The sequence below is a fragment of the Chroicocephalus ridibundus genome, chromosome 3 (genome assembly GCF_963924245.1).
Source record: "Chroicocephalus ridibundus chromosome 3, bChrRid1.1, whole genome shotgun sequence".
Taxonomy (NCBI): Eukaryota; Metazoa; Chordata; class Aves; order Charadriiformes; family Laridae; genus Chroicocephalus; species Chroicocephalus ridibundus.
The window spans coordinates 54,025,174-54,048,953 of record NC_086286.1 but is presented as its reverse complement, the minus strand read 5'-3'; the positions used below and the strand labels follow the sequence as shown (position 1 = coordinate 54,048,953).

Here is a 23,780-nt window from a genome sequence, read left to right as displayed (position 1 = left end):
CAGAAGTTGCAGAAGTAAAATAAATAGTGTAAATTATTCACGCATTCTTCCAACTGGAGTTGAGATAATATTTGTTTGAAATTAACAATTTCAATGAATTAGTAACTAACTGAAAAGTAATACATCATATACTGAAAATGAAGACAGGAAGTAGTATGAGCAATTGAAGAGTTTCATCGTCTGGTGGGTGGTTGGATTATGGAAAAGTGAGTCAGGCCAGCAACTTATCTGGCATTTATTACTTCAGGAAATAGTTAGCAACAAACATGCAGCAACAATTTTTTATTTTTTTTGGTTATGTAATAGAGACATACAGATCTCATTTACAATTCATACATTTCACTATTTTCTGAACTAGTCTTTTCCTGGCATTTACCAATTCTGTGTTCTTATGCATTAGAAATTTGCAGCAAAACATGCTAAAATATTATTAGCTTGTAGTACCCTGAAATTGTCTAAAAGAACATCTTTTTACGTCCAGAAACTGTCAACTGATTTGGAAAAAAATGACCTTTCAAGCTAAATATGCATATATTTTTGCCTGATTAATTCTATTTAAAGCTGTTTAAAAATCATTAAGTTAAAATTTATTTTGGATTTTATGCTTGTAGTTGGGAGGCAAAATATACTATCAGCTATTACATACTTCACATTGAAAAGGCAATGCACTCTATCATCAAAAATGGGATAAATCAGGGCATGGTTTGAGGTTTTTTCCTCTCTGCACATCTAGCAGCATTTATCTCTATAAGGTACATCTGTCAGAGGTTCCTAGGCTTTCCAGACAAGGGAAAGAGATGCCACTGTGCCATGAGGAGCTTCTGCTGCTGTTCTGGTATGACAGAAGCGTGAACTGCCTGGTGGCTCAGGTGTTAAGGGCTCAGAATTCCAGATATTCCCAAATTATTCTGTGTCTGGATACATTGATTTTGAACAATCGCTCTGCTCTGTTAAAACCATATTTCAAATAAATATTTGAGCAAATACAGCTGTTTCCAGATAATTCCATGTTACGTAAGTCAGGAGAATATAGAGATTTTGTTCATTTGGTGCTCAGCTGTGCGACAAACCTTAGAATAAGACAGGGTATTATATTCTAAAGCTTGATTCTATGTCTTCTTGTCTTGAGAACAGTTAGCAATTGAAAATCAGCATAAAAGGGAAGGATGGGGAAATGATTGCTTCCAATTTCAAGCAATGTAACTCCTACCTAAAAGCTTTGTTTGTCCTGCTCATCTACAATTTGAACACCATTAGTTTCTGAAACATGAGAAGAATGCAAATTGAAACTAAGCGTGATTTTATTAGAACCAGTAATACATAAGAAGCCTTAAAAGAAAACTGGAACATGTTATTAATAATAATATGAAATGTACTTTTTTCTCTTTATGTTTATACTCCTCTTAAGACCACAGGAAAACAGTTACCTTAAAGAATGCTGACTGAAAACAGTTCTTAATTCATATTTTTTGGTTTTCCAAAGGGATCTCATATGTCAGACTTGCCAATAAACTTAGAGTATTAACTTTTTTTTTACATTTTTGCTTAAACATGTTAATTATTGTTTACTCACTCCTTCAAAGTCTGCAAGCAGAATTTATTCATAAACAGGGCAGCAATTTCTCCCCAGGTTCTACAGTTAATGTGACTCCGAGTGTTCAACACAAGTCATGTACTTGCCTCCCCAATCTCTTTTTCAATTGTACAGTGACTCCTTAATAAAAATTTAAGTGCATGTTCAACCATTTTGGAAAGTATTTTGACAACATTGATACAGATTCCTAAATTACTCAAAATTTGAAAAATATGTAAGAGATGCAGTTAGGATAATTACTTACTGTGAATAAAAACACGAGTAAAAATTAATAACTTGCAATCTAAGTTCCCTCCCATATCTTCCAAATACCCATGACAGGGCAAATGAAACAGTGGATTTGGTGCTAACCTTCTGTGAGAGCTAGAAAGGCTAGAAAGTCATACATATATTGTACATAAAACAAGTGCAGGCTACATAGGACGTAAAAATTGCTCATGGTAATGCAACTCGCTAAATTGCCTTAAAACCCAAAATGCAAATGAACTACACACTACAATGCTGAGAAAATTACATTCTACATGCTGTCCAGACACACATATACATCATTTTGAAAAAATCCATTTTCATGCACTCCAGGACTGCACTGCAGAATGAATAAAACCAAGTGCACTCCATACGCAAGTTAAAACACCTGACCTGCATACCTGTCCTTAAGTAGAAAATGGGAAGAAGCCTTATTACTATATACACTCTCGCAGTATCTAATTTATATATTCTGCTAATCTAGCGGAGTGTTCTGGCTCCCAAACATTCAGAGCATGAACTAAGTCTTTTCTGACTGTCCCGAGATATCATGCTGTGCATCAGCAGGACAGTCCTGAGAGACAGCAGGAAATCAGCACTGGTCCACTGTGTAGTGCCGAGTGCTAGAGACGCAAATGAAATTTTTGGTACAGTGATTGACTACTCTATACCAAACGGAATCCGAAGGTCCTATGAGTTTGAGCTTTTTTTCCATGAAGTTCAACTAACTCCATGATCTATTTCTTTCAACTCCAAAATATCCTAATCATATAGATTACTTGAGATTAAGTTGTCAGAGGACTTTGGTAATTAGCTCCGTAGTAAGAAAGAAAGTCAAGAGCATACAAAGATTCAACCTTTGGCAGTATCATCTGTCCAGCTTTACTGTCTAAAGCGGGCATCTTAACGTATGCGGTCACCATCAAGATATGCTTTCACGTTCCAGTTGTTGTTTTACTGTTTCAAAGCTAACAGCTGAAAATAAACTGAGAGTAAGCTTTAGGTATTACCCATTGACATAATGCATGATAAAATACACATCTTCCCACTGAACTAAAAAGGAAGACTGCTGTAGGCAGGAGGGACGAACATAGCACGTCAGCTCTTCCTCAGAGCATTCAGTTTAAAACACAAACATTGCGTTATGTGCAGCATTTGGCCTACCTTACATAAAAGTGTAATAAATTGCAGAAGAGGTGAAGCGTGGAAAAAGTGTAGAAAAAAACCAAAAACATGAAAGCCCACAATTCTAAACGGAAGTTCGATAAGAAGAATGCAAGTTTGATTCATACTGATTCAGCCCCAGGGTAGGAAGTCTCCAAAAGGCTGGTCCATGAGACCTCAAATCATCAACCTGAACTCTGCATTGGATGAAATCCTGACTACCGCAGACACATTTGAGAAAGGGAAAAAAAAAAAAAGAAAAAAAAAGTCTGAATGAGAAGTGAATAAGCAGGGTGTCCAGAAAGAGTACTTTTCTTACACAGTCAATGTAACTTGACTACACAAGAAAGAAACCCTAACATAGTATAACAGTAGCCTAAAATACAAAAGCAGCAATATTGGCAGATTGCACTGTAAGTGACTATTTGGACTCGTAACAGCAGGTTATAGTGCCTCTTGCAGATCAAAGCCTGCAGTTCACATTCCAGGATGAAAGGCTGGAAAGGAATTAACACACCCTGACATAACCAAATCACATGGATGCAACTTACTATTACAACGAAAAAAGGATAAAAATTAGTTAGTATAAATAAATTCCTATCAGAAATATAAGTACCTGTCACAAACTTTTTCTGACTTACACAGGAAAATTACCAGCCTGACATGGCCAAATAAGTAATGTCTTTAAATTCCATTTTACTCAAGAAAATGGAAGCAGTCTTCTCCAAAACAACATAAAGTTACAGAACTATGAGGATTACTCTGAGGACTATAGGGACATTAAAATACATACTTCAGCCTCCTCCCTGTAGTGTAATGGAGTCAGGAGATGACACACAAACTTCAGCAACTAGACCTCACATGCTGTTCCTGGTATGCACCTTTTGAAATGTCAGCACGCCGATGCCATTTTAAAAAGGACTGAACAAAGGTACCACAAAGAGATTTCAAAGCAGGCAATGACAAAACAAGCCTCAAAAGCAAATCTAATCTTTTTCTCATTTTAGGAAAGGTTACTTCTCTCTCAAAACCTCTCCTTTCTAAACTCTAATGCAACTTCTCTCATGTAAGCAGCACTAGAAACCTGGGTGTTGACTGACAGTCTCCAATACAGTGCAACTTTAAAACTGCAGATACTGGCCTTTCTGTGAGCTAGTGTCTGTCCTGCAGGGCTATTACTGTTCTCCGCTGTTAGAAAAGTTTGGGTTTTAGCTTTAACTATAAATACACAATACACAACACTAAATTACCTTACAATGGACTAGCATGTCTCCTAATGCAGTGAAACAAGAGAACATATGAAATTTTCCATAAATGTGAACAAAGTGAACTCTCTCTCCAGTTCTATATTTCATTTATTCATTGATAGTAGTTTTTTCAATATTTTCTATAACCCACAGAGGCCTTGCAAAGTCAATCCTTCTTTTTAATAGAAAAATAACATTTCTGAGAGATTTGAATTATGTCAGGAGATAAGTAATTCACAGACTACTTTATGACTGACACAAATACACCCAGAGATGCAAGGAGATTAAATCATGTGGCTACTTCAGATATGAACCCATTCTGTGTCAATCTTCCTCCATTTGTTTCTGGAGACTGACACTGTGCAGTGCTCACCAGTCAGAAATGCATCAATCCTTCAGAGAAACAGGAGAGAGAGCTTTCATTTGCATTCACTTAAATAGATGAGATCAGCAATGAATTCCATCGGAAATGAACACTTCTGGGGATGCTGCCTTTATTACCTCTGCAGTGATAAAGGATGGCATTTACAGAATGGTCCTCTGAAAACCAAGTGCGCAAATCATTGCAGGCATATAGTGTAGGTACTAACACAGTTATGTGTATCCAGTTTCTCCACTCTTCTGAAATCAGAACTCATCGCTCTAATTTATAATAACGCTAAGTGCTTACCTGCCTGAGTAGTGCTTATATGGCCAACATTTCTGTATGAAAACATACCCCACCAAATCCACAGTTACAGGTTCAATCTCCCCAAATCTTGTTTCCTATAATGTATTTATAATTGCATGAAATTCTGCGTTGCATAATTCTTCAGCTGCCTTGCTGGATTATAGGATAACAATTCCCAGTATCTGCCTTCATTATAAATGGTAATATTGAGTATGCTGAGTAAGTTTAAGTTTAGTATTTTGTTTCAATTTATTGTTGTAAGTAACTCATTCACAGCCTAGCTCAAGTCAGGTAAATGAGCTGGAGTATTTCCTAAATCAGTTTCTCAGACAATAGACTTACATGGATTACTGCTCTTCAGTGTTTTTTTTTTCTCTTCTTTAAAAATGTACTGAACAAGTCTCAGTCCTTTTAATATTTTTTTTTAAATCACCATTTTTCAAGGGAGAAGTCTTTAATCTTATCTGATGATGTGCTTAAGGAATCATTTGGGTCTACCATTAAGGTGGTAACATGTTCATCTCTGTTATTTTAGGTGTCAGGCCTTGAAGGTAGTTCTTCATATTCTCCCCAAGTAGCCTTACATTGCAAATTATATTAGCACGTTGAAAATTTCCAATTCCAAGAGAAACTGGAAATTTTTTAAATGTCAGTTTACCAATGGTTGCTGTCAATTCATATACTTTTGCAATCCAGTTCCTTAGGTTTCCTTGCTTTTGCAGTCAACTCTAATATATCTTAACCTTCACCTAATCTCTTGCCTTCCTGTGAAGTAGGACAACCTCAGATGCTTCATGAACCCTGCCGTATAATAGATTTTTGTTCAGTTGCTCATCTAATCTCCCTCACATTTAGTCAATGCCATATAATTAAGCATAACCCTCTCTGTCGAACCTTTCAGGTCTACCTGAACCCTTTTTATCTGAAATTCCCGCAATCATTCTAGCCTTCTGATACTCAGTCTTTAAATGTTTATATCAGCACAGCACATATTTCTACACATATCCTTTTTTCCCCTTCTTATCCTGATGCACTATTGCACCACTTCCTGTCTTCCTGTGTTGGTCAACGTGGAATGTATTGAAAAACTTCCTATGACAACACAAAAATTCATAAAATTGCTTTAGAAAACTAACAGAAGTTTCCACTACTACTTGCTGACCAGAAATAAAAATTACAGAAAATATTACATAACAATTCTAGTATTATAAAGCTGAGTATCTTAGTACATTCAGAAGAAAGGTACTACAGTTTTCACTATTAATAAAGAAAAATGGAACACTTTCACAAAGAATAAGGATTCCAATTATATATATCCAATTGGTCATTTTAATTTATTTATTGTCATTTATCGTCATTGACACATTTTTGCTATAAAATTCTTAGAGTAGAAGTGTTAAGAAGTTTTAAAATTGTATTGATTCTTCCTTTCCTGAAGCTCTGACACTTTAAATTATGCGTGCTTAAGCTGTAGTAATGAACACACTGCTATAAGATAAATGGTAAACAAAGACCCCAAATCACCATCTCGGGTAAAAAAAATAATGCAGGAATAAAGGTTATATGATGTTGGTTAAAGACGAAAGTAGCTATTATTTTCTGTACTTAAACATACTTGCATACATTTATCCGTTTTTGTACTCACGATATGCTGCATACTGCGAAAGATACAAATGAATAGACTGATATGTTAAAGATGCTAAGGTAGTACAGTAAAAGTATTTTATGGGATAATTTGGGATGAGCTGCATAAGAAACAAATCACAAAGTCAGAGCTCTGCTATATCATGCATACCAATTCTATGACAATAAAACTTTTATGTTTCCATCATGCTGGTTTATGTCAAATAGTTAATAGGGGAAAACTCTATTAGAAATGTTTTTGAAGTTTAAAGATGTTTCATTTTTGGTCTCTTTTTTTTATATTGATTCTACTGTAAAACTAACAACTCTGGTGCCACATACGTGTCTCTTCATGAGAAGTGTAACCTCATCAACCAAAAAATTGCCATCATTTACATACTTTTTGAAAATTACCTAAAATAAGGTTTAACCTTTTTTATACATTATCACACATATACAGACAAACCGATATGAAGATATGCATGAAGTCCAGTATCTCACAAGAGGACCTAGCTGTTTCTCTGCCAGGAACGCAGCTGTCTGAGATGAAACAATGCTCCCTACATTTCCCCACAACGCCCCCTCTACCACCTGCACTTCACCCTGTAGCTCTAGAGCCTCCTGCAGATCTGTCAGCTTCTCAGTTAGATACAAGAAGATCAGAAAACAAGGAGGTCGTTAGTAAAACAGTACATCATCCAATGAGAAACAGAAACCCTAAGTAGAAGAAAATGTCCGCTCATTGGCAGGTAAAACAGAACTGCAAGGTAACTTAGTTTTCCCATTCTCTTCCCCCTTTATTTGATAGGCTGGGAAAGGAAAAGATTAGAAAGAACAGTTAGTTTCCTCAGCTGGTTTAACACCACAATGGGCAACAGTTATTGGATGGCAACAAGATATCAAAGAACTGCAATTGATTGGGAGAGACAGAAATGAAAGCAAGAAAAGTGACTTAAACTGTGGGAAACTCATAATGAGAAAAGCAGTACAAGTGAGGAAAACACTGATCAATTCACTCAGGAAAAGCACTGGAAACTGTACTCAGAGGGAATGGGAGTCACATCTGTACTTCTATGGATGGAAGGTACACCATTTCACACTAACAGGAGCTTCCTCAGGACAGTAAGGATTTTGTGTGTGTGTGTGCATGTAAGAGAAAAAGAGAGAAAGAAGAAGAGGGAGAGAATGAGCGAGAGAGAAAATGAGAGGGAGAGAGAATGAGAGAGAGAATGATGGCTCATGGAAAGTCAATGGCACCACGTTCACTAAATCAATGGAGCCAATGATTTACCTGTAAAAAAAGAACAATGTGCTGTGAAGAAAGTGAAAATTATTTCATTTGTGGGACAGGTACGTCTGCTGCTTTATTCAGTCTAAACGAGGAGAGAAAATTGTATTGCTTTTGTTATTCAGCTTATTACTGATTTTTTTTGTAAACACTTCACATTCATTTCTTCAACAGGCTTTCAGAGGTCATAAGAACGCTTCTAGGAATTGTAAATTCATCAAGGATTGCTCCAATGAAATAATATATAAGGAATTATATACCTACTTTTATCTCAATAATTCCTAAAATAATTGTCTTCTTTCTCTTTACGTGTGTGTTGGTGTTATTTTTTTTTAGGATTACCAATGTTATTTTCTTTCATGGGGCCTTTGCTGTCATAATGCAAAACCTCTGCTCTTTTGATTTCTTCTTTCCCTCTCAGCCCCCACCCCAATCAAATCTGTTCCTAACAGGAATAATTCTGTGTCTCCTAAAGTACAGAGGTTCAGGTGTGATGAAAACTGTAATCAGATATGAAGCATTTAAGTTTCCCTTCCACATTTTCATTTAAATGAGTGAGAAAGATTGAAAAACAAAAATAAAAGAAGGAAACCCAGAATGGTTTACTAAATAGCTGTGTGACCTTGATAATTACAAATATGACCATATTACTGATGACATTTCAGACAATCAGAGTTGTAAAAATTTAAATAAGTAAAGTAGGACTAAAGCACAGAAATTATAATGGCAAGGGACGACATTCCACCTTTCTATTGAGGAGATATATTTGGTATACTACCTGCTATTTTAAAATATATTTCCAACAATGAAGTTTCCTTCTCTTCCTTTATGGTTTTATTTTCCAGACATAAAATTCTCAATGTTAAAAAACAATCCACAGACACTCTGTCCCACTTTCTGTAAAATGTTAAATAAATCCTATTTTTACTTGTTTTTTAACACGATACAAATATTTGTTCAATTTCAGTTATGAATTAGAAAATACATAGTCTGTATGGATCCTTCCTTATAAATGTAGTCTACCAGAATAGTTAATACCATGTTTTTCTTTTGGGGAAAAGAGAGGAAGCAGGAAGGAAATATCCCTGTTACCCTTGAACTTCTGCTAAGTCAACTAGGTTTTGGTAATGGTGTGCAATGTGCTAATTTCATCAGAGCATTTTAGAAAGGTGATGAATGAAAGACGTGGGCTGACCCTTCCTTTACTGTCATGATTTACAAACTCATAGAAGTTATTACACTCCAACAATTACAGGTTTTTGAAGTTTTTTCTTACACATTTTCCCTCCTGCAACCTAAAGCAGGATCCGAATAAAAAAATGGACAGCATTGTAAACATATGAATTGGATTATACTCATGACAAGGGAGAAAAATTCAACAGGTGCCTGTCTAATGCAAGTATTCAGGTAGAAAACAAAAGCGCATCTAATAGTAGTGCAATTTTCAAGATAATTTCATTCTGAAACACTATATATGTCTCGAGAATAACTACAGTGGTTTGCCGGAGGAGTATCTTATCACCATACTGTATTTTCTGCAAATAGTATTGTGGTTTCGCTATCAGTCCCACGCAAAGCAACTGCTCTTTCAGAAATGGATTTTGTAAAATTCACTTAATGGCCTCAATGTAGTGAATTTTAACTGCCTAAGAGAAATGAAGTTAAAATAAAAAAATTCATCTGCTGCCTGAACATGTTCTCACATATAAGAAAGCAATAACAACCATAGATGGAATGGAAATTAATTCAATAGACTCCCAACTTACTGAAACGGTCAGCAAAGTGGAAAACAAAAGAAACTCACTTTTAGAAATTTGGAAATTATTCTAAAAAGGCAACACAGGTCATTCAGAAATATTATGAGTCAGTAAGACTCCTATCATAATAATGGCACCAACAACCCTATTCCAGGGAGCCGTGAACCAGATTTAGCAGACAACACAGAACTAACCTACGTACCAAAACCCAGATACTTCTAGAAATTAAATACAAATTTGTAGAGAGTGCATACCACAGAAAGTTTGCAAAGAAAACCCTGTCACACTTCCTCCTCGACCATCAGCACACCAACTAAAACACATAAAAAATGTCATAAGAATCCAGAAGGTACGAGCAAAGTTCAAGGCTGTCCTAGATGTTGCAGCCCCCTCAAATATGGCCCATTCACTTTCTGGAGTTACCAAAATACTTGAATAATTTATCCCTTATTTAGCTATAGTTAAATCTTTTTCATAGTCTCCTACTTCCAGGAAAAACTTAGCATAAAAAGAATAGAACAGAAATGCATTTAAAAGCAGAATGGAAATGTGCTTCTGGGCTCCAAGATCTAATTTATTAACACTTTCAGATCTTGATCTGCCAGAACAATTAACGAGCAGTGTATCCTTTCAGATATGGAAAATCCATAGACCTGAGCTGAAGTTGAGTATGACTGAAGTTCATACTAAATATGGCTACATGGCATTTTTCATATTCATTATGGGCATCTAATACCACAAGGCCCACCACGAGTCTTGGAAAAACTTGTTCAACATGTAGAGTCTCTGTTGTCACATACAGTGAGTCTGCAGCCATCAAAAGAAGAAAGAGTGGTACTGTTTTCCACTCATTTAGCCAAGTCCATATTACCTGGAAACACAGATGGCATATCTAGATTTCCTTTATTATTATAATATACCTAAGTATTCTTCAGCTAGTTTTTTCTGTTTTGAAGAAGTACAATACACATCTCTTCCAGCTTTACAAGTAAGAAAAGATCCACAGATCGAACAAATATTGACCAAAAATAGTGATTTAAATACACACACGTAAAATCATTTTCTTTCTTTGAATTTCACATAGGATGATTGATTCAGTCAGGATGTCTGTGAGCAAATCTCTCCATACAGCGTTTACATGTGCAAATGTTGGCTCAACGGTATTCTGTAACCCACAAAATTGCTGCATATCAAAGATGTTCCCATGAGTGATTTGGTATCCTATATACAAAACTGTAGGTTGTTAACAAAAGGCACTACTTGTTGTGTATGTCAAAAGACCCATTGTAACCTTCTTGTCACAGGTTTCTATCCAAAGTTGAGCACATGGGGGGTTTTTGCTGGTTAGAGACACCTTTTGCACTATGTCACCTGGTTTCTCCTTTGTATCTTCAGTAAACAGGAACAGGGAAATTCAAGAACTGATGGAAGCTCTACTGTACTCAGCTGTGCTTAGAGAGTAAGAAAGTCGCCATACAATTAAGTACACAAAGTCCTTCTTTGATAAAATGCAATGTTTCATTGTTCAAATACCTGTTTCTGATAAAAAAAGTTGTTCGCTGAGAACGATGGTATTAATGATACCCTATTTTCAAAAATATTGAAAATCTGAGAGATATAAACTGGGACCTCTAGTCACAAGGTGATCTCTCTGTCTTTGAGCTTTTCACACAATAGCACTGGAAAGTGCTTTCAGTAGAACCAGGTGCCCTCTGGATCGACCTCTAATGTTTGCTATTCAGAAACTCTTCAACAACGAAGCATACTCTTCTGCCAAACTGCAGCACACTAACAGTATTTATAGCACCACTTCTCCCTTACCGCTTCTCTTTTCCATCCTCTGTAGAGATGATCATCTATGGTGCTATTCCCGTTATGTCATTCCTTTTTATTCATTTTCAGTTATGCTCATCAGCTCACACTCCAGTGTTTAATAATACTTCTAATCATGTTTTTTTGTTTCTTGAATGTATGTATAAATAATTCTAGGAAAGCACCTACATGGATGGATGCAGTCAAAGCCAAATGCATGTGAAGCCTATGCCCCAAGCCTCAAGCCTATGCTCCAGTCAAATGCAAGCTAACTCTGATTTAGGAGCTGTCTCAGTGGAGCACCACACTACAGCTACCAAGTCCTGCTACTAATCACATCCTTAGTCTTTTTCTGTTTCAAATAACTGTTTTCAGTTATTTCAAAATTTTCAAATACATTTACCTCACAGAAGAAACACCGTCAAAAAGAAATGGTACCGGACTGGGAAACAGAAGACTTAATTCTATCCCTGTTTTGCTATTGACTGTGAACGAGCCAGGCTACTGATTCCTATCACATCATTTGTCTGCCTTATTCATTTACACTGTAAGCTCTGCAAGGCAGGGAATATCTCTTACAAACTGTTTGCAAAGAGCTTCTTCACACAAAGGGATTTTGAGTTCTCCAAGAAAGGGCAAGCCTGTACTAATATAATACTGCTTCTATTACCAGTAGTAAATTCCAAATCATTTGCATTGAGCAAAATTGTGTATCAACAAATATTACATATTTTGATTCCAGAAGGCTTATTAACTAATTTTGCCATTCTTGGAAGCAAGGACAATATTGTTGTAAGCAGTCATCTCCCGTACAACACTTCAGTGTTCCTGATACACAGCTACCTCCTGTTTATTCCTCTGGTGACTCTGTTGTGGTTCTGCTCTTCTTTCACCCTTATGATTGCCCCAAGAAGATCCTACCACCGTTCTCATATGTTCGTGACAGTCTTCTGAAAGAATTCCTATTTTGGGTATCTATTAATTAATTACTTCTATTCATTCAAAGCGAACTGTAGTCAGCAGGGAGCTCTTCATCATTCTTCGGAATATTTAGCACCCTTAAAGTGACACCATTTGCTGCGCTTTTAGAAAGCAGCTTATTGCTCTAATTCCTTCTCATGAGATCCAAATTTGCAGGTCTCATTCTTCATCCAGTCGTTACCAAACTTTCCTTACCATGGCTCTAATTTCACTACTTGCCCCTCAGTCACTAGCTAAGATACTGATCTCCCCTGTGCACTGTTGAATCAGTGTCTAATCTTCCTCTCTTTTTGCAAGGACAAAACACTTATCTGAGGTACCAAATTAAATGTCTCCACACATATTTCACTTCTATCCTTCCTACAGTTTTTTACTGTTGTTGTTGATATCAAATTACTTATTTCAGATCTTAGCTTGGCACTTTTTTTTTTTCTTATAATAATTTCTCTTTAATGTTTGTCCATTCCAGCTTCATTTCTTTTTTACAAGTTTCAACTACCATGAAAGATTTTTCCTTCTCTCCAAACAGGAAAACAAATGCAGCTTTCACATTCTCAGTTATGTTTTGTATCAGCTGCCTGGGATCCTAAAGTAGCTGTCAAGCCAAATCTAGTTGTTCTGTGAGCTGTGAAACCAATAATGTTTGCTATCCCAGACTATTTCCTGTATTCCTGCCCCATGCTCCTGCAATTATCACAGCTTTTCCCATGTCCTTTATAATCTCATTATCTGTAATACTATCAGTCCTCCTTCCTGTCCTCCGGATTCTCCCACAGTATCTTGGGCAAATAAGTTCAGAAGTAATTTACGAAAAATGGAAGAACATGGTCTTACCAGAAATTCTACATTACCATAAAATAAAATAACTTAAAAGCGTCAGCTGAGTACAAATCTATGATGTATTTTTCTTATTCTGCATGCAAATCTGTAGGTCTAGAAAACAAGAGCTAATTAATTTGCTCCTATGTGGTGTTAACTCTGAAATTACAGATGCAACATAAATGCTAGTAGTTAGTATTTCACTACCACTCAACTTTTACTAGCATTCAGCTGCTTATGCAAAAAGCCCCAAATATCCTACCATAGGAACTCAAACACCTCAAACCCTCAACTGTTCTTCTTGTGCTGACAAATTTCCACAATAAAAAAATACACATACACAAATATACGACAGAAAAAACTGCAAACACAGAAGCAGAGTAAAATATACTTAATTAAATAGCAAGAATAAAAATGTAGTTGATACACCACTGATGATATTAATCATTGCGATGTTTAAGATACTTAAATACAGAAGTATGGATTATACCATCTGAAACAGTTTTTGAACTTCTTACCTGCTTTAGGAGCCAAGACTCAAAGCAGTGAGTCTAGATCCAGTTTACTAAATAATAAAATGTCTTGACTACACATGGTAATTCTGACATTCCAATGAAATTAATTAAGTCATCAGCAGGCCTGTATATTTGGAAAGCAATTTTTAATTTACCTTGGCAACAGATTGTATGTTGTAGCCAATAACAAATTTGGTTACAAGTATAAAATTGAGCTCAAAATCTGTGTTTCATGCTGACATAAAATGGCAGTAACACCAATACCTACAGTTTCCCAGAAAATGCTAAGTGGTTCAGAAGCGCCTGGCAGAACAACGCAGACACCCAAATCTAGCAACTGGCAACTGACACCTTCTAAAATTCAGATTTTATTTATTTTTAGCCTTACATTTTCCTGTATATGTTTTCACATATAAGTAAGTGAAGCACATTGCCGTTTATGCCACGAATATATGTATCAACACAATCCATAGGTAATGCATTGGAAAGTGACAACAATTCGCATTTCTGCACCTACCTTTGTGTGCTGAAATTCCCCAAAACCCTTTGCAAAGCAATAAACATCATACCCATGGAGACATAGCGATAGGTCATCAACAGAGTAGTGACTTTCCGTATCAAGGCTTAGCAGCCATTCTAAGTATAGCAATACTTCTGAAATATGAGTGCCAATTAATGTGAAATAATTCTGACTGGGAAGAATCTTTCATATAACCACCTGGACTGGTAACGGTAGCAAAGACAACAAGGAAGAGAAAGTTGAACCTATCCTTCCGTGCTTACTACTGCTCACCACAAATGAACGCCTCTCTGCCTTTATTGGAGAGAACAGTTAGCCAACCTTCAGGAGCTGAAATTCAGGTACCTACTTAGAGCTGCTCTTGCATGCTCCCTGCTCCTCTCTCATCTTCACACGTTTATGAGTGCAGTGGTTTGGAGTGCGCTTCTGTGCGCGTTCTGATCTGGAACCATCCCTCCAGCCACACATTCACCTGCGCATGTGTGCAGGAGCCCACGGAGCGGCAGCAGCCCTGTAGCTATCCTCCAGGGGTCACAATTGGGTTACAAATTCTATAAAATTTGATGACTATGCAGCCTGATTTAGAGCAATTTATTCACATCCTTCTTCATTAAGATTCAAATGGAATAAGTAAGATAGAAATTGAACAGATACAGAAATTTTGCATGGCTTGCTTCTGTAGTCAGTAAACATTTATTCACTAGGCACAGCTCTCTCTTATGCTCTCTCCTTGTATTCTCTCTCTTCCCCTATCCTTCCTGCTTGCTGTTTTAATGCATAATTAAGAAGGTCAGAATTAATGAAGCAGTGTGGAGTAAAGTTCAAGGAATCCCCAGGCACTATTTATTCTATTAGATCTCAGGCATGAATGTCAGATTGGCAGCATTAGAGGCAGAGGCAGTGTAGCTGGCAGCAGTCCAGAAGTGAAGCTACCAAGGGAGACTTACCTGTAGTGTCAAGTCATTGCTGAGCTCCCTCCCTGCAAAAATCACCCGCAGCTGGTCAGCTGGAACTCCCTGTCGCTGGGCAACCGCCTCCTTCAGCTGAAGGACGCTGGCGTCTGAACCAACCTCCACTGGGAAGCCATGGCTGGAGTTGAACCTGACAAACACTGAACAAGAGCAAAACACCTTTTAAAATGAGCATTTCTCATAATGTGTTTGTACTAATGACTACAAGAGGCTTACTCTTCAACTGTGCTATTTTTGGAGAAAAGCTATTAATACTGCAGTGTACCATGTTGAACGGAGGAACGGTACAAGATTTCCCATCACAGAATAGTGACCAATAAATAAAAAACATGTGTTTCCCCTTGGCAGTGTTAGAAATTACAGAGAACGGTCAGAATCAAAAGAGACCCAGCTAGGCAGCTGTCTAAGTAGTTGCTAACTGGCACAATAGATTTTCAGTTCAGTCCTAACCTTAGCGGACAGAAGGCACACACGCTACCTGTGCCTCTTGTGCTCTCCCCCACTGCATATAACAAATAAGTGCAGGAAAGCGAGGTATGCTTTAGAGACAAAATGCATTAAAGAATACAAGGGAAAACAATTCCTTGTTACACAGCAAAGCTCAGTCATATAAACTGGTTTCCCACAGATATAATTCTACAGAAGATAACGACGGAGAGAAAATCACACGCTAGCAGAAATATTTGGGAGTGTTGTATTACAGCATGGTCTTTTCAGAGTTCACTAAAATATCTGCAGTACATAACTCCTGCCGGCATCCACCTTCAGTGCAGAAAATCACTACTGCACCAGTCATATCATTTTTAGAGCTGCAGCAACTGGTTTACACATCCAGAGAAGTCTGGCAAATAAACTCATAAGCCTTCTGCCATGCAGCTGGCAGAGCTGCTTTTCATATGGAGTCTGAATGTGCTCATCGAGCCCATGGTCAGGGGAATGACTGCAAGAGCTATGAAAGAGGAAAAAACCTCATTACGCTGCTATCAGTCATGGAGATTGTGTGAACGGTAGACACCTCCCCAATGGACCATTTCAACCAATAGCTCCACAGGCAGGAAGAAAAGGAATTAGCAAAACCCAAAAGAAAACAAAAAATCATTTATGTCAATTAGATAGTGGGTACCTGTCACCTAAACTGCTTGGGTATTGACTGTTACAACCAGTCTTCTTAACGATTTATTTCCCATTCCCACTGCAATGTTTTAGCTGAAGTTTTTATTTACTTTGTATTCTTGATGAGTGACAGAAGCATAACCTCAAAAGTATTTATATGGTTTTAAAAAATAACTATTTTTAAAACTGCAAAGTGGATCTTTATGATTTTTCAAACACATAAAGTCTAGCTGACCATTTCAAAGTTGTCAGATTCTTTAAGAGCATTTGAATATGGCTGAGAATGCTGCCATTGTTTTGCTGAGCAATGAATGTTGTAAATATCTGCAATTTCTTATCTTCAATTCATATACCAATAAACCAATTCATGTACCATATACCAATAAAATTTTACATAAGATTTTAAGTTTTGCTCTTGAAAGTACCCTCTTAAGGTACTAAAATGCAGGGTAGGATTGCATAATGCTGTGTCAGGCAGGGTGCAGTACATATGCCCTGCAGTGTGTTAACAGTCTCCTGTAGTACATCCTGCTACTGGTTTTGATTTCTAGTTAAAGGTGTTCTGGAAATAACTAAACTATGCAAGCTGTATATTCATACTGTTCAGAAAAAACAATGGAATTTGAATGTTATTTTGATTGTGGTTTGGAGAGTCAAGGGGGACTTATATGACAAAAAGTAGTTCCAGCTACATACTTACATAAATAATGGGAACTGAACATTTCCCATCTTTCCAGAACACTCATAATGCTCAACTGTAAATAACTTTATCTGGGCCAGTAGCAAAACATATAGTTAAACCAATGGGGAATACACTTTTTTAATATGCTAAGCTCTTGACTATCTGACTATGCGCATATATTTTTTTTAAGCATTTATATAGGTATGCTCACATACACACATAAAATGCATGCATGTCCAAAGACTTATTCCTAGCTAACAAATAATCCTCTTTAGTCTTATGAAACCAAGTGCTATGGGTTTTGGAAATGAAAAAAAGTTAGCAAGTGCATTGACTCTGCAAATTAAATGTGCTGGTAAGAGGAAACTTCTTGATAAAAGCAGCATAAAGATGTGGAGTGTCATTTAAATTAATTATAAAGCAGTACTCATTTTTAAATATAGTATAAATCCAACACACTTAGTGCAAGTGTAATTCATATTCATCATCAACAATCCCCACCCCTTCCCTCAAATAAGCTTACTTTTTATTCACTTCCAACAGATACAGGTAGCAAAAATTTGAGTCTCACAATTGTAACTACAAGCAAACATGGGAAACGGGGGTGTTAGTGCAACATTTTGTACTCCACAGCAAAGATTACAACTACTCTCTTACAACAAGCCTGAAGAGCTAACTCAGAAAAATGCAAGAATGCCAAACTTTGCTTGCTGGAAAGTTCTAATCCACAAATATTTTGCACTTAAACACATTTATTCTATTACAAAGTCTGCAACCCACCAACTCTTTAACATAAAAGAACAGAAGGGATGTCTGCTTACTTGCACAGAACATACAAAAATTAAATACAAAACTTCAGTCTGTGGAATAAAACCAGAATTTCATCAACATAATATTTCAAGCTGTCTTTTTAGGAAAAAGAAACTTATTATTTTCTTTTTGACATTTCAACTCAATAATTAAATCATCACTATCAAGCTGATACTCTGAACAGCGCACGTTATTCATGAGATTGCAGGTGAAGTTATGCAGACATTTGAGATCTCTTCCAAAGAATGCATACTTTGAAAAGGCTTGGAATTTAAAGTTTGTCTACTGAAAGTTAAATAAATATTGGCTTAACAGAAGATTAGGGAATTTACCTGAGGCCTAAACTGCTGATGGAAATCCAAAAGAAATAAATCAAGCTACTAAAGTTCAGAAGTAGCCAAAACAAGCTGAAGACGGAGGCTCCATTTGGATCAACCCTTCCACCCCGACATTTGTAAGAGGTGACAAACAGTGAAACTTGTCTGATAAAAGGAAACTTTGTGAGACTTGACTGTCATGTCAAATATAATCTCTGTAAATATCACAAGGATCTGATTCCCAGAGGGATCAAGAGGTCCATAGATGCTTTTGTAAATCTCGTGGTATCTATCTGAATCTCTACGTACCTTTAAAATCTCACTATAAGTCCACATATTTTAAGCACGGTACTGAATGGAGGAAAGTGATATAATTGAAACAGTGAATAAAAAAAGAAGTATATATATAATTCACTATGCCTTTCCAGTATCTGGGGTATACATCTTCATGCAATAATTTCAGTTTTACATTTAACAAGTTGGATAGTATTAATCTCTTGTTTGGAAGGATCAGCAAGTGCTACATAAGGGAAATGTTATAGATAAAGTAACTTTTACATATTTCCAGAGGAATGTCCCGTGTTTCCTATGAAAATACTCATTTTTTCAAGCATGTACCTACACAGTAAGAAATTTTTTAGTCCAGCATGATGACTCAAGTGGTGGAAATTGGCTTTTTCAAAGACTGCAGGCTTACTCCTTTGGCATGCCACTTCTGCGATCGTGGCAGAGGGAAAGTTCTCAGTTTTGGCTGTAAGGGCAGGAATTGCATTTGTACTGAGCAACGCATTTTCCCCAAGAAACTGATACTACAAATCAGAATAAACAGAGTTGCAGGGTACGTGAAATGCATTCAGGTGCAAAGAAAACATAGGAGACTGTATATACAGAAATGATGGTGTAGCGTCCAGCAGTAGGTTAAAGCTGGCTACACAATGTAACAAGTCTTCAAAGACAGTGGCTAGCGATTTAGGGAAATAGAAGTGAGGAGTAAAAGCGCACCCCTCCACCCCTCCCTGCCACCCTAATTGGACCAGAGAGAGGAGGTGTACACAGAAGTAAATGCTGAGTTGAATGAAAATGTCCGTTCCCAGCTGTGGGAAGTTTCACTATTTTGACATTGGTTTTCATCTCAAATGCATCAAAAATTCAATGTGTTGACTTTTTATGTTCTTTTTGTTGAACAAGAAGTAGCGTGTAAGCGTTAAAATATTTTCATTCTGCAGCACTTCATGGAAAAAAATACTTCTTCACACTTCCAGTCCTGTTAACTAGCCCCCTCTGTTTGGATTCTCTCTCTCAGAACGAAGAACCAACACAAATCCCAGAAAGAAGTGGGTGCTGTGGTCATAAGTAAACACTGGTGTATCATGATACAGGCAGCCCAGCATTTATTTTCACTAAAAGCTCCCAAGGAATGCAACTTCTTGGCTTTTAGCTGATTTGTATTCAAATAATTATAATAAAATTAAGAAGTTATCACCTCTGAAGTGACTTGTATTAATAAATTCATGTACAATGAGCCATTTCATTCTTATGTATACAATACGTAAATGCACCAGTTCCCAAATAACATATCGCTATCCTGAAGATTTTATGTTTCACAATACTATGGTTTGAGAAAACCCATAAAAATTTATTGTCATTTAGACAATTATTCTACCACCCGATGACCCCTCTCCACCCAGAAAGGGGAATCGGGAAAAGCAAGGAAACATGAGGGTTGAAATATAAATAGATTTAATGGGATAAGACTAAATAATTAACAATAATACTAAAGAACCAGTATTAATCCTGATACTAACATAAGATATACAAGTATTATACTCAGCCAATTCTACCAGTAGGAAGCTGTGCACTTCCAGCAAATGTCAGACACTGCGAGTGCAATGGCTTCAGGAGGAAGGGAATGGCTCAGGGGTCCCGCACCGGGGCAAGAAGTTCTCTGGACTGCCACCACCAAGGGAGAGACAGACTACGCAGCAAGCTTTCTAATTTATATTGAATGTGACATTCATGGTATGAAATAATCCTGTTGGCCAGCCCGTGTCAAACGCCCAGGCCTTGCTCCTCCTCATCCCTGCACCTGGCAAGGCTTGAAAACATGAGGCCTTGGATCCCGCATACCGTAGCTGACTGTAAAGTAAATATTTTCACAAATTCAGACACTAGGGTCTTCTAAAAGTGCAGGTTTTTCCAGAATGAGAAGAGAAATTAGTCCTGTGTCGCTCAACCCAGGACACACAAACAGTATGACACATCATTGCATCCACTATGGAAATGGAGTCAGCAGCACAATTCAATCACTTAGGATACAATATAACGAATAACTTTTCCCCATGAAGTAATACAAGAATTGCTAGCGAAGGGAACATAAGTAAGTGAAGAAGACTATGACTAAAATCTTGAGTAGTTTAAGTACTGCTATCTGTCCAGCCTTTACGCTGGAGGTTGCCACGCATATAACTGGGATACTGAAAGAAATGTGTACCAGCATCTCAGCTGTGCCTGTTTACAATTCAGCATGTTAGTACAAACTCAACTGAAAATTTAAGGACATGCAGATACAAACTGGCTACACTCAGACACAAGTACATGGGGCAGGTGTGCAGGGGAGCTGCAGAATTTCAAGTGAAGGTTGGAAGAAAGCTGGTGGGCAGGCACCCCTGCCAGGACCTCAACAGGCCATTTCTCAGGGCCCTGGCATTCAGCAGTCTTTCTTCTTTGGCAAGTCATACCAAAAGTGCCAAAACTTTAACACCCATTGTCATCAATCCTACAGGTTTCCAGTTGTGAATCGAGAAGATAAATATTGCATGTTGGAGAAGCTTAGGCCCTGCTTGTGAATAAACCGAGAAGGCACAGTCCCGATATATAGAACAAAAAAACTGAACTGTGTCAAGAATGAAAAAAAAGTTGTAGAAGTTTTTACATTGCTACACGCAAAATACCAACTTTCTTTTTAGTTTTGACATGAAATACCCAATTCTTTTTTTCTTCCTGAAGTAGCGAATCACAGAATCCTGCTCTGCTGCACACCAAACAAAAGCTATAATCTACAATGAATGATCTGTGGCAACAGAACGCACAAGTTTAAACTTTGAGATCTCATTGCTGAGCAATTATATTGTGTCCATGATAACTATGACAGCTTCAATACTCTTTATTCCCCATTATTCCTAGGGACAAAAAGAATAAAACCAAGGTTTAACCCAAAACCAGTGTGAAATACGTGAAACTTTCTTGATTTTTAAAAGCCCTTTCCCTACTGAGGTCAGATGACAAGAGCTTTGAAATGTATTTCCCTAAGACTGGGAAAAAAAGTCTTGTGACAGTATCTGTCTGTGGCAATCAGCTCCTCTTTGGCTCAGTACATGACTTGAGAACACAGCCCTTCTCAGCTCAAAAACCTACATCTAGACTAACACAAAGTATTATCCCTTCCTTTTCAATAATAAATCTTTCTCCGAAACTGTGATTAATAATTCATTCAGTACAAATAACCAGTTTAGTGCAGATTAAAACCAGGAAAATGCACAGAAAGGATAAATAAAGGAAGAGAAGGTAGAAATCAAGATAATGTAAAATCCTCGCCACCTGCTAGAGTACTGTGGAAATGTTCTGTAAGTCCCTCCATTACAGCACAACTGCGGATCACCGCTCAAGGCATAGGCTGAAGGCATCTGTTCTAAGTATCCTTTTTATTTCAATAAAGAAAATAAAAAATATTTTTCAGATGCTTGGGACTCCTGCATCCTCAATCATACGGCAAGATACTATTCTATTATTTTAATCTTTACATTTGACGAACATGATACATTTGTAGGTACTTTATAAGCCCCGAGTGCATGTCAGTTGCTGCCTGGAATTTCTATAACCTAAATTGTAGAAATGCTACTGTAGGATACATGTAGTGTGAGAAACTAGCAGCAGAATACAATACAATGTGATGGCAGTAAATCTTGTTCCACAAGTTTTTATTGTTATTTCCCAGTTTTCAGTGTGTCAAGGGAATTGCAAAAAGGGAAAGAAGTAAAGCAAGGGGGAACAAAAAATGGAAAGGAATAGATGAGTTGGGGAGACCGTGTAAGCTGAGGTCAGGTCTGTAAAAGAATAGCTCAGTCTTGTGGCAGACTTTTATTAAACAACCACTCAGCACATGTTACTGGAAGTCCAATTAAATGGCTAAACAGCTCTGTGCAAAGTTCTTTGAAGCGTCTTTCCACAGCAACTCCAGCAGCCTGGAAGGGGTTGCAGTCTTTTTCTTCACAGATTTGTGCACCTAGGTTCTGCATTAGAGTAGGAGACCTTCACAACACTTTTTGCTCCCAGGAGCGCTGGAGAGCAGGACGGTTCAGACAGCTCCATTTTAATTTCTACCCTGCTTCCACTACCTCAAGTCCCACTTTGGAGGCTGCTGTCACTGTCACAAAGCTCTGGCCAACTGGCTTGCCTGATTTTTTTTCTTGACATATGTGATAAAATAAAATTTCATCAGCACTAGAACAACCAGTCCCATAGGAATTCATGTAGCCTTTTCATCATCTAGCAAAAATATCCTCAGCTCTCTCCAAGGAAACTCTCAAACAGATGTCTTTTCATCAAAAAGTTGCCAAATTCCGACAAATTGGAGCCAAGTTAGATAGCAAGATCCTGAGTCTTCATGCCCTTGCACTGAACATCCCTTCTTCTTGCCAACAATTCCCTTCTTCTATAAAGAGGAAACTCTAACTACAGAACCTCTGCTGTCTACACAAGGAGTGAGATAGCGTCTCGGATTTCACACGTTTTCAGTCTGTATGGCTGAAAATCAACACCTTAAACACTACCCTGAGATGAGAGGGTTGCTGCTGCAGATATCGATGCATTAGTGTGACGTTTTCCTGGCAAAAAGGCCTGCTGTATATTTTGCATCAGGTCCAGACTGACAAGAATATGCAACGAAGTTAACCATGACTTAATGAGTTACCACTCACTGCTGAGCCATGATAACTGGCAGCATTAGGCCTCCTTGATCATTGCATTTGTGAAATAAAATTAATGCACATTAATGTAAGCCAACTTCACAGCCGCAGCAGAAAAAGAGACTACACAGGCAATAACTGGCAACTCATTAAGCTAGAGTAATTTGGTTGCTTCTGATCATTTGTAAATTACCTTCACCTAACAAATGATTTTATGATGCAGTCACACATAGAGAGCAATGTAGTAATCTAACATAAACAATGTCTATAAAACCCCATCCTTGGTGAGGTTATTTCTCTCTTTAGGAAGGAATAAACTCACAGAAACATCTTTAGTTCTAGCTAACACTAAATGAATATTAAAAAAAATGTTCCTTGATTATTAACTCAAATTTTAAGATTGAGATGTCTGATATTTTTATTTCCTTTTTAAATAAAAATCACGATCGACTTTTATTCAAACAACTGTTTACGGAAAGCAATACAGTACTACTCATAAATGCTACATTTGTACCCAATGACAGTTTTCTACAAAGTCATACGCAGCATGGAAAGGGGGACTGGGCACTCACTTCCATTGCAAGATTTAGGGGGCATCATCTTAGGCTTGCAGGAGCTAGGTTCAAATAGACAAAAATGAGATTTTTACTTCCAATACTAGCAACAGACCTTCTGGAAAACCCTGCC

At 37.3% G+C, this 23,780-nt stretch overlaps 1 protein-coding gene across 2 annotated transcripts in view; it reads right to left on the bottom strand.

Annotated features, from left to right (window-relative positions):
* PRKN (parkin RBR E3 ubiquitin protein ligase) overlaps positions 1-23,780 on the bottom strand; it is a 786,713-nt gene that overhangs the window by 612,787 nt on the left and 150,146 nt on the right. For both annotated transcript variants that reach the window (XM_063329189.1, XM_063329188.1), the window contains exon 2: positions 15,184-15,347. In XM_063329189.1, the coding sequence (XP_063185259.1) occupies positions 15,184-15,347 (164 nt within the window). The remainder of the gene's footprint in view (positions 1-15,183; positions 15,348-23,780) is intronic.